Genomic DNA, 11,833 nt, shown 5'->3' on the forward strand with positions numbered 1-11,833 from the left:
CTGCGGCCATCATCCCCTCCGCTGGGTGTGCGACGCCTTGATCCACAATGCCAACTCTCCCGGTTGCATTTCGCCTATCCAAGTTACGACGTTCTCGGCCCCGCGTGCTGCTCGGGTGGAGTCGGAAGATGGGGCTGCGAAGTGGCCGTCAGTGCGCCGAAGTGGCGACGTGCGTCGCCGGCGGCAGGGCTGTGAACGATGATCGAATAATGAAGAAGGAATTTGAAAAGAAAATATTATTATTTTAAATTTGGGATGAATCAACATCTGACAAAAATTACAAATAGCACCTTAATTTTTTTTTACACCAAATCGAGCGATGGTCAATCGACGAGGTAGGAGGAATTTCCACGGTACGTTTAAATTGTTTAGGTAGGAAGTTGTTGAGACGTCCAAATTGTTTCCCTAATCTACTCGTTCCCCTTATTAATTAACATTAACAATCTATGAAATCAATCATTTCATCAAACATCTATTATTTCGCCTTTTTAATTTTTACCTAATATTAAATTGCACGACTTTCATTATAGCCCCTAACATTTGTAAAATAATTTATAAAATATGTGTTCGTTCTGATAAAATGGGCGGCTGCTCCTTCTCCGCCTCCATCGACCTCTCTCCTTCACCGTCACTTCTTCCGTCCGTCCCTCTCCTCTCCTCCTTCTCATATTAATAGCAATTCATTCCTTCCCTCTCCCAGATCCATTCCCTTTCCCTCTCTTCTCCGTTCGTTCCCGACCTCAATTCCTTCCTCTCCGTCCCAGATCGGATCGAATCGCCTTCTCTTCCTTCTCCTGCGGCTGATCTCGTCGGCCTCCGATCGACGGAGAACTCCCCCCGCGCATGCCTGCGTAGATCCTGATGAGGAGAAGCAGCAGCGGCGGAGGGGAAGGCGACCCGGAGGCGGCGAAGATGAGCGCGAGGGCGGCGGCGGGGCCACCCTCGCCTGCGGATGGGCGGTTCTTCACCGTCGGGCTCGTCGCCGCCTGGTACTCCTCCAACATCGGGGTGCTCCTCCTCAATAAGTACCTGCTCAGCAACTACGGGTTCAAGTACCCGATCTTCCTCACCATGTGCCACATGGCGGCCTGCTCCCTCTTCAGCTACGTCTCCATCGCCTGGCTCAAGATCGTGCCGATGCAGTCCGTCCGGTCGCGGGTCCAGTTCCTCAAGATCGCTGCGCTCAGCCTCGTCTTCTGCGGTTCGGTGGTCAGCGGGAACGTGTCGCTCCGCTACCTCCCGGTCTCGTTCAATCAGGCCGTTGGCGCCACCACGCCATTCTTCACGGCCGTCTTCGCTTATCTCATGACTTTCCGGAAAGAGTCATGGCTCACATACATTACCCTCGTGCCCGTCGTCACCGGTGTTATTATTGCTAGTGGGGTGAGTCCTCAGTTTCAACGTATATTGGCTGCATCTACTGTTTCCCTAAATTTAACTGCGCTCTACATTCCAGCAATTGATTCAATCTATATTACTCTCTACGCATGTGAATTGAGGAAAAAAATGTTTTACATAACCCCCATTCTCTAGCGCAACTGCGCAAGTGAATTGAGAGGGAAAAAAAAGTGTTTTACATAACCCCGATTCATCTGTGATACATCTGAGAGATTTACCCAGGTCCCAAGAATGGTTGAATCATGTATACATTAGACTATGTCTGCTAGCAGATACATGGATCTTGCTGATCCTGGCCACATATAATCGATGAGCAGATCAAACATAAGTCCGTGTTGTGATTTAGATTAGATCATTGAATTTGATGCGTGACTCGCCTCCTTTTTAATGTGATGAGTTTCAAGTGCAATAAATGAATTTGTATTGTTTTTTTTATTATTCATCTTGCTGCATCTCCTTGTGGTTCCTCTCTTAAACCAATTGCTTAAAAGATGTTATCTGAATGGTTCTAAATCGGCTTACTAACTTGGATATTCTTAGTATAGTTGCTTCATTCCCGCCATTCCATGTTGCCTACAATTCACTCTTCCTAATTTATTTTCTTTTGTTTGCACACATCTCATAGATTCAGCAAATTGTTTAACTGCTTCTGTTGCTTACATCTATATGTTAGAAATCTATTTAGAAAAGTCTAGCAGGAGATGATTTTTAATTCATCCAACATACAAAAGAAGACACTACCTATTCAAAAAAAAAAAAAAAAAAAAATTGTAAAATTGGGTAAAGAAAAGTGGAGAGTTTAGAAGTTATCTGGTTGAGGTGCTGATATACCAACTCTATTCTTTAAGAAAATATTGCTTTCTACAGGTATAAATGGTGTGATAATTTTCTCCCTAGATTCGACAACTAATTTGTCTTGTATAGGTGCACTCCAAAATGCAAGGTAGAGGTAAAGATGAGATATTTGTAGAAAAAGAACATTAACTATCTTAAACACTGCAAGCCTCCTTTATATCATGTGGAGGAGACTGGACTGATCTAAAGTTGTCATTGGTGGATAGAATTGATCCATTTTGATTGCTTCATTCAAATCCATCCAAGGTCATTAGATCTGTGTGAATAAATATCTATACCTTTAATTTTCCCAATAAATAATTGTTCACACAAAAAGAAAATTTTAAGAATCTTTTTTTCAGATTTAATATATATATTTGTGTGAAAATTTTAATAATTTTTCAGATTATATATATATATATATATATATATATATATATATTGGAATAATTTTTTTAGTAACATAAAATTTATAGCACTACCCTTGTTCAGGAATGACATGAAACAAATAAATTAGCTTATCTAAGACAGTAGGAAATTAGCAACATACTTGAGTCAAGTAGCCGTGAGTTTCTTAGGCTTTGATTCTCTGTTTGTGCTTTGTTCTGATGTGATAATTCTTTGTTCACCATCCATGTATTTTTATGTTCATATAAATGGTTTTCCTAAACTTATGGATTTCATACAGTAAAAAATTGTCTTGGAAAAAGAGAGTAAAAGATGTGAATACTGAGATGTTGATGGTTTGAATTTATAGGGGGAGCCAAGCTTTCATTTGTTTGGTTTTATTATGTGTATTAGTGCCACTGCTGCTAGGGCACTTAAGTCAGTGCTGCAGGGAATACTGATGTCCTCTGAAGGGTGAGTTATAATCACTTGTAAATTTAGAAAAAAAAAAAAGAAGAGAAATATATTTTCTATCTTCTTATCGACATCCTTGATGTTCAGGGAGAAGTTGAACTCCATGAATCTCCTTTTATATATGGCTCCAATAGCAGTTGTTTTGCTACTTCCTGCAACAATTATAATGGAGAAAAATGTGGTGGGCATTACATTGGCACTTGCTAGAAAAGACTTCAACATTATATGGTACCTGCTGTTTAATTCTTCTATGGCCTACTTTGTGAATTTGACCAATTTTCTGGTCACTAAGCATACCAGTGCTTTGACACTCCAGGTACGCTTTGTTGGAATATCGCTCCTGGCACTTTATTTCTTATCTTTGTTTCATGAAAGTGCATATTTTTTTATAAAAAAAATGCATTACTTGTGGAAAGATATGGAATCCTTGCAAGCTATTTGGTTATTGAAATAAATTTTTAGATTTTGGAAATTTTGAATGTCTACTCTATTAGATGAACCAAGCGAACCAAGGATTAATTGAATTGATCTGACTAACCAGGTTGAAATATAACAAAGAGTTTTTTTAAAAAAATATTTTAACTCTTGATTTCCTAAAACAAAATCATTTCATTTTTTTTAAAAATTTCCCTAACCCATGAAATCCCTAACAAAATGTGTTCATATGTGCATATTTTCTTGTCCCCCTCCCAAGTACTTGTATGACAATATGAGTGTTTCTTTTACTGGTAACCCGGTGCACAATATGAGTGTTTCTTTTACTGGTAACCCGGTGCACGAAACTCCTGCCATACGGATCCCTGGGAAGAATCCATTGTACGCAGTCTTACCCTGCTTTTATTTTTCTATTTTGTTGTTTATGAAAATTTCTAGCCAACTTGTTTATTAGACACATTAACAGACCTTGTATAACAATTGGTTGTGAATTGTCAGTGCAATGAATTTACAAACAATTTTTTTCACGCTCGAGTTCATTCTTTTTGTTTTTTTTTAAAAAAATTATTATTCATACATGGATTTTGTGTACAGTAGCATTACATTTCTCAAAATTTCGAAAGTGGCTTTCGCCATTAGTTCTAGCAAAATTAGCTCACATCTGCGCAGTGGAATCTGAATCTCTATCCACATAACAATAATCCTTGACACAACATGATAGGCAAGGATTTGCTATCAAATTATGTAATTACCAAGCCATTTAGCGATGTTAGAGGTTCTACATGGATCTGAGTTACTTGCCTCGAACTCATGCTTCGTGAGTTCCATAACACTCCCTGTTCATTGTTTTGTTGTAGGTTCTGGGAAACGCAAAAGGAGCTGTGGCAGTGGTTATCTCAATCTTAATATTCAGGAACCCAGTTTCCTTCACAGGAATGGCTGGGTACACACTTACCATCATCGGTGTAATCCTCTACAGCGAGTCTAAGAAGCGTAACAAGGGAGGCTAATTCAAGGAGAACCACCAGTAAACTCTTCTACCTCCCTAATCGTTATTCCTTCGTCAAACGCACCCTTTAATTTTACAAAATCACATAGATGCACTCCCCCTCTCTTCCATTTGGATGCTGAATAGTGCTGTAGATGGGAGCTATTTGTTGTACCATGCCTCACTTTCATTAGTTAGAATGCATTCTGGGCCTTTATCATATCAATGGCTATAGACAAATAGGTTCAGTAGTTTGAGTTCTTACATTCTTTGTGACAGTATTTGTTCCATCTATAAATTCAGACGAACATCATTTTGTCGATACAAATCACCATTTTTTCCTTTCAGTAGTTTGAGTTCTTTCATTTGAATCTTTGAGTTCGATAACTCAGCTAGTCCAATCTGTTTTTATTTTGTATAATTTTGAACATGCTAGCACTTAATTTTATCTCCAGTCTAAATGTTCTTAAATTATGCAAATTCTCTTAAAATACTTTTTAAATCATAGGAAATTCTAATTAGTGTTCACGTTACAGCAATTATTTTTTATGAATTAAGACTGCCTGAATAAGGAGGAGCAATTTCGATAAAAAAAAATAAAGGGTGACACACTATTTTAATAATTATGAAAAAGGACTCTTTTAATTATTCTAATAAAAATGGGTAATCTTTGGATATAATATAAATTTGGATGAAATTGAAAGAGTGATATTGCCCACTTGAGAGTTGACCCTATATGTCGTCTATTCTCTCGTCTTGTCACTGCCAAACTACAAACATTAACAAAGTGATGGAACTTTACTAATCACATCAATTAACTACTAATTGGATCATTCTTGACTTTCATAAGCATTAATAAATAAATCAAATCCCTTTCCACCCTAAACTATTTGATGGTTAGTTATAAATTAATTTCATGATTTATCGTATAACTTATGAATAGAATGTGAGAGAGCGAATGATATCATTTTTGTTACAATAAATAAATTGAACTTTGCTAATCATGTCAATTAACTACTAATTAGATGGTTCTCCACCTTCGTAAACATTAATAAATTGATTGTGGCATGATGCGATAGTAAATGACAGAGCGGTATATCCATGCAACGAGAATTCGATTCTTGAGCGTATCAAACACCTGTAATGTTTGTCATGATCCATTTGCACTTCTCAAATTTACCTAATGGTCAATTTGTGGGGTTTAACCATCAACTTTCGGGATTAATTAGATTGCAAGAGTTGATACTTGAGTTAATAAAAAAAAAATGATCGGATTTCACTAATCAATTTTACTGGAGTAAAAAAGCACATCCTAGGCGACCCAATATCACCGGCCTCTAACTAGATACAAATAGATAAATTACAGAGGACATTGTTATCTTAATATAGTGATCTTTTGCATAGAGAAGATCAAATATTTAATAAAACATTTTGTATAATTGTAATATTGTATCTATTGAAAATTAACCCTAACATCTATTAAACCAACCCCTCACCAACTCTGTCAACCCGCCACTAATCAAGTCTATTAACCACTTATTAGATCGTTATCCACCTTCATTAGCGTCCATATCAAGCTAAAAAAAAAACATGTTTCGTCGTTTATTCAGCTTTTCTCTTCCCTAGGAAAATTTCCACAGACCATGACAAACGCTTGTTCCACGGCCCCCGCGCGCAGAGCCAGTGGCCGTTGTGGACACGCAGCCCCTATCTACCGTCCAATCCGCGATGGCGTCCATCTTGACCGTCCGTGCATCTTCCTCCCTCTTTCCTTCCCCCCCCTCTCTTTCCTCGCAATTATTCCCTCCTCCCTTTCCTCTCCCTCTGCTATAAATTCAGCCAGAAGGCTACTCGAACCTGATCGAAATCGAAAAGGGTTGCCTCTTGTTCTTCTTCTTCCTACGGATCAGAGATGGACGGAGCTCCGGCGAACGATTTCCCGGTCACGGTGGCGCATGGCGGGCGGTACTTGCAGTACAACATCTTCGGCAACTTGTTCGAGGTCACGGCGAAGTATCGGCCTCCGATCATGCCCATCGGGAGGGGTGCCTACGGGATCGTCTGGTAATCGCTCGATCGAAGGCCTAATCGATCGATCTTGGTTTCTGATTTCTCTTTCGATCGATTCGATCGGTTGACTTTTTTTTTTTTTTTTGGGATAGTTTGGGGGTGATTTACTGTTTTTGGATCTCGTAGCTCGGTGATGAACACGGAGACGAGGGACATGGTGGCGATCAAGAAGATCGCGAACGCGTTCGACAACCACATGGACGCGAAGCGGACGTTGAGGGAGATCAAGCTCCTTCGCCACTTGGATCATGAGAATGTAAGAACAGTCGCTGTTTTGCGATTTCGGTAATTTGCCGGAAATTTTGAACTAAAAGCTTTGCTATTGATTGATTGGTAGATCGTTGGAATAAGGGACGTGATTCCGCCTCCGATGCCTCAAACCTTCAACGACGTGTACGTCGCCACCGAGCTCATGGACACCGACCTCCACCACATTATCCGCTCCAACCAAGAGCTCTCCGAGGAGCACTCCCAAGTAAAATTTCACTCTATGTCCCTTTCATCCTCCTCCTCACATTAATCTTCAACTCTTGAGTCAAAAAACCTTCTTTATTTCTTCTTTTCCAGTACTTTTTGTACCAAATACTTCGAGGATTGAAGTACATACACTCGGCCAAAGTGATTCACAGAGACCTGAAGCCGAGCAATCTGCTGCTGAACGCAAATTGCGACCTCAAGATATGCGATTTTGGGCTTGCTCGGCCGGCGTCAGAGAACGATATCATGACAGAATACGTGGTGACGAGGTGGTACCGGGCCCCCGAGTTGCTGCTGAACTCATCGGATTACACTGCGGCCATCGATTTATGGTCGGTGGGTTGCATCTTTATGGAATTGATGAACAGGCAGGCGCTCTTCCCAGGTAGAGACCATATGAACCAGATGCGTCTAATCACAGAGGTAATCATCAAGATTAGGCATTTTTAATACACATTTTGATGCAAGAACCAACTAAAGTTTATAGAATCTAGAACTTGTCAAGATGGAAGTAGAAATTAAACCAGGGCTTCTATTCGAGTAGTGTTGTGAAGCCACTGATTTATCTGTTTTCAGCTTATTGGCACTCCCACAGAACCTGAGCTTGACTTCCTCCGGAATGAGGATGCAAGAAGGTACATGAAGCACCTGCCTCAGTTTCCTCCCAAGTCATTTGCAAGTATGTTTCCACATATCAATCCGGTTGCCATCGATCTCATTGAAAGAATGCTGACATTTGATCCAAACAAGAGGATTACAGGTACCTGTTCTTTCATGATTGTGCACTGTTAAATTTGACGTTTAGGATTTAACTTTTAGAACTAATTGGGTTATGATACAAGTTCCTCATTTCCTTTCCATGATGGAGTGTGCTAAGTAGGGCAAGACAACCTAGAAGTTATGTTATTGTCAAGTGATAAGAACTATATTAAGGAAGTCAAATTAGTGTTCGTTTGATTAAATGAATCAAATGATCATGTCTAAATTTCTAGATTTTCTTATTTATGTCAATGTTCACACAAACAATTTCTTCACCTAGAAATAATCAAGAGTTCTAATCATACCTCCAGCAAACCACATTTCAGGCCAAGTTGTATCTGACTCAACCAAATCACCTAAACCTCAGTTGAACCCTTTTCCTGTTTAGGCGAATCAGATTCCCAGTCTTTTCCATCTTGACTGAACTCCAACCACCCCGTTTCTCGTCTGGTTAATCCCTTATAACTAAAACCTGCATTAGGTTCAAGGATCTAGCAGTTTATCTCTCTGTTGGGATTTCGTCCATAAAACATTAGCAAGGTCTATCGAAATCCCATAACCATGTGGTTAATCAAGATTATACTTTAAAATAAGAGGACCAGGATTTCTTAGGGTTTCGAACCAGAAGACTGTCTAACTCCGAACTCTAGGATTAGTCGAACAAAACTCAGACACCTAGGAAACGGGCTACAAAGCACTTAATGAAACACATTTGACACTTGAATCAGTCCAAAAAACGTGTGCTTAATTATGTTTTGCAACTGTGCATGGTCTTGTGCAGTGGAAGAAGCATTGGCTCATCCATACCTTGAGAGGCTTCATGACATAGCAGACGAACCCATTTGCACGGAACCCTTCTCCTTTGATTTTGAACAGCAAGCCCTCACAGAGGACCAGATGAAGGAGCTCATTTTTAGAGAAGCTTTAGCATTTAATCCAGACTACAGTTTTTAATGTCAATAATAACAATTAAAAAAAACCATCTCTCTATAGATATATAGTGTGCCCATTATCCCCACCCCCCGTGTAAATATTAGAAATCATGTCATGTTTTTTAATTATTTTTTTTGGGTAATTGATGGAGTGTTGCTTGGATGTATTTGTGTGGATTTTTGGTAGAAAAGATGGAGTCATTATAAGTCAGAATTCAAGAATAAAGAAATTTTATGTGCTGTCAGATTCATTTTTACCTCATGAAACCAAATTTACAATAAAATGAATGGCTAATTAGGCCCATCTGTCTTAATTTCTGTGTTATATGTTCATTACCTTGCTTAATACTTCATGAGTGTCTGGATAATTGAATTTAGTTATCTTTAATTTGACTGTGTATTTATTGGCTTCAATGATGAGATGAGGACAAATTCACAAAATTAGATTTGCTATTAAATTTAGGAAGATTTTGTCGGTCAGGGACTATAAATGTGTGGACTAGATAGATACACAGAGTAGTCATGACTAATATAATTATCATGTTGTAATAACGACTGTACAGCTATAATATAGTGCAATTTTTATCCTATTTTTTTATGACCACTAGGCACTAGCTTTATTTCTATAAGTGTTGACCAACTAGGGCAGGACTGGAGTTGATTATGAAAATTGAATGATCCACTAGCAAAACATGCTGTTGAGCACTATAATTTTGATTAAAAAAATATTATATTAATCAATCGATAAGTGCGAATGTTCGATGCCGCTCCCGGTGCGGTCGGAGTTGGTAAAATCATGATCGTAGATCGTTTGGACAGAAGCACAAATCGATCTTGGTTTATGCAGAATTTTATAGTAAAATCAGAACAGTATTAGTAGGATTGAATAATTGGTGATAAAGATGAATATGCTCGCACTCAGCGTAATAAGATTGATTCATGATATGCAGTCTGATGGATGGAAATTCTAAGAGATTATGACTTTTATCTTGATTTAAATCACAGGATTTATAATATATGAAATCGATCTATAGTTAGTTTTTATGTTTACCAATAATCGTCCAATTTTAATTAAAAAATAACATTTAAAATCTTTTCATAGGGTCGGAAGATTTTTAATTTTTTAATTTTAATTTTTTTTTATCTTTTAGAAAGTTAGGATTAGAGTTTTGAGACTATTTAAATATTTTTATTTAGTTGCTTTTGAGATAGTTTTTTTTTTTTTGATATTTATTGTTTATTATTGCGTGGAATAAACGAGTTTTTAGAAGAGTATTTTCGACATTCATGTTCGAATTAAAGGATTTAATAATTTTCATTATGTTAGCTATTTTGTTGACTTTTAAATTGAGTCATCTTATAGACTAAGAAAATATTCTTAAAATTGAATGTTATTATTATTATTATTATTATTATTATTATTATTATTATTGCTACTGTGCTAATAGACATTTTATATTGTTGAACGTGTGCAATTTACTACACGCGTTAGGAAGAGTGGGTGTTACTTACCCACTCATCTTCCCCAATAATGTGCAATTAAATGCACCCTTTACATCTTGGTATATATATTCGCTCAAGCAGTCTCCTTGGGGTGGTGCGGTGGTTAAGATATCGGGTGTTACCAGATGAGGTTTTGGGGTCGAAATTCGGCGTGTCCGAGCATGTCTTCTCCCATGTTTTGACCACTTGCACTATTGCACAATAGTAGTCACCCGTGATTTACCTTCTCCGTATTGACCTAGGGACCGATTGATAGGGACGCTAGGGGCGAGCGAATCTCTTTTTTCCACATATATTTGCCCAAGCAAATCCAGAAAGGAGATGATAAGAGAGGAAGATCAAGGTGAGATTTAGTTCGCGAAAGAGTGAAGGGCTCTTCGATCTTGTAAGTGTTCTTCCGACAACAAGTATGCAGAATGTGAGATCTATCATTGTCGATCCATTGTAAGTGTTTACTGTTTATAGATTTTGTATTTCTATATTTCATTCTTTAAATCCAACAATGATATCAGAACGTAGATTCTAAATGCATAAGAAAATCCCTAACTTACCTTTGTGTTTACGAATCACTTGGTGAAATGTTATGCTTCTTTGCTCATGTTGGCTGCTAGAAAAATCACCGACAGAGGTTGCTCTGTTTGCGTTTTGCCGTTGTCGGGTGAAATTGCAATTGTGTCATGATATGCAACCATCGTAGGGTGAAACCTCGATTGTGTTGAGATCCACTGCCATTGCCCGGCAAGATCACGACTGAATCACGATCAGTTGCCATTGTCAAGCCTCGAAGAGTATCCACTCTATGAAATTTGTCATCGTTTCTAACTATTGGTAGTAGGGCTATAAATGAACTAAGCGTTTGTGAATAAATTTGATGTTCTGCTTGGTAAGAGTTTATTTATGTTCATTCAATATACACAAGATTAATTAAATAAACAAACTTAAACAATTTGTTAAACTAAACAAATAAGTTCGTGAACAATGTGTGTGAACAATGTTCATGAATCATATTCATTAATAAAACTCTTTTTAATATACTAAATAAATAATAAAATAAAATAAACAAATAAATTTAAATTATCAAGTTCAATAAACAATCAAACAAACTTGAATTGAGAGTTTGATAACATCTAAACAAATCAAGCTCAAATTAAACTTAACTCAAGCTTGAACCAAGCTCAAGTCAAGATTGAATTGAGAGCTCGATAATATCTAAATGAACCAAGCTGATCAAGTCAAGTTTCAAACAAATTCAAGATCATAAAAAATAAATCAAATCAAAATTGAATAATCATTTTAAAAACTTAATTTATTTTAAGTTCGGTTCAGTTATCCTATCAAATAAAATTGAATATCTTAACACTTGATTTGACTAGTCATTTATAATCTTAATTGATAGAGAAAAGGGTTAGTTTTAGCGTTTTTGATGGAAGAAGAGAAAATGTTTGATTTTAATTAATAAAAAAAAACAAAAATGAAAAGTTAGCAGAAGAAGTTGGCAACGAAACAAAATAAAACAAAGAAAAAAAACATGAGAAAAACGTGAGCATTTTTCTTTAGTTTATTTGAAGGAAAAGAA

General features: G+C 37.4%; 2 protein-coding genes across 2 annotated transcripts; both read left to right on the top strand.

Moving 5' to 3' along the window:
* The first annotated feature begins 580 nt into the window (after nucleotides 1-580).
* LOC122043322 (probable sugar phosphate/phosphate translocator At3g11320) lies at nucleotides 581-4,863 on the top strand. Its single transcript, XM_042603893.1, has 4 exons — nucleotides 581-1,383; nucleotides 2,990-3,093; nucleotides 3,181-3,409; nucleotides 4,386-4,863. The coding sequence occupies exons 1-4, from the start codon at nucleotides 862-864 to the stop codon at nucleotides 4,536-4,538; spliced, it is 1,008 nt and encodes a 335-aa protein (XP_042459827.1). The 5' UTR covers nucleotides 581-861; the 3' UTR covers nucleotides 4,539-4,863.
* A 1,490-nt stretch (nucleotides 4,864-6,353) lies between these two features.
* LOC122043321 (mitogen-activated protein kinase 5-like) lies at nucleotides 6,354-8,999 on the top strand. Its single transcript, XM_042603892.1, has 6 exons — nucleotides 6,354-6,580; nucleotides 6,713-6,842; nucleotides 6,924-7,061; nucleotides 7,154-7,486; nucleotides 7,640-7,823; nucleotides 8,604-8,999. The coding sequence occupies exons 1-6, from the start codon at nucleotides 6,429-6,431 to the stop codon at nucleotides 8,774-8,776; spliced, it is 1,110 nt and encodes a 369-aa protein (XP_042459826.1). The 5' UTR covers nucleotides 6,354-6,428; the 3' UTR covers nucleotides 8,777-8,999.
* Nucleotides 9,000-11,833: the final 2,834 nt, after the last annotated feature.

This window comes from Zingiber officinale, chromosome 2A (assembly GCF_018446385.1).
Source record: "Zingiber officinale cultivar Zhangliang chromosome 2A, Zo_v1.1, whole genome shotgun sequence".
NCBI classification, from domain to species: Eukaryota; Viridiplantae; Streptophyta; class Magnoliopsida; order Zingiberales; family Zingiberaceae; genus Zingiber; species Zingiber officinale.

What these genes read in the sequence shown, in the direction of transcription:
- LOC122043322 (XM_042603893.1), top strand. Translation starts at nt 862, where the DNA reads ATGAGGAGAAGCAGCAGCGGCGGAGGGGAAGGCGACCCGGAGGCGGCG. An exon ending in ATACTGATGTCCTCTGAAGG is followed by an intron (nt 3,094 to 3,180) that starts GTGAGTTATAAT and finishes CTTGATGTTCAG; the next exon opens with GGAGAAGTTGAACTCCATGA. An exon ending in CCAGTGCTTTGACACTCCAG is followed by an intron (nt 3,410 to 4,385) that starts GTACGCTTTGTT and finishes GTTTTGTTGTAG; the next exon opens with GTTCTGGGAAACGCAAAAGG.
- LOC122043321 (XM_042603892.1), top strand. Translation starts at nt 6,429, where the DNA reads ATGGACGGAGCTCCGGCGAACGATTTCCCGGTCACGGTGGCGCATGGC. An exon ending in AGATGCGTCTAATCACAGAG is followed by an intron (nt 7,487 to 7,639) that starts GTAATCATCAAG and finishes ATCTGTTTTCAG; the next exon opens with CTTATTGGCACTCCCACAGA. An exon ending in TCCAAACAAGAGGATTACAG is followed by an intron (nt 7,824 to 8,603) that starts GTACCTGTTCTT and finishes GGTCTTGTGCAG; the next exon opens with TGGAAGAAGCATTGGCTCAT.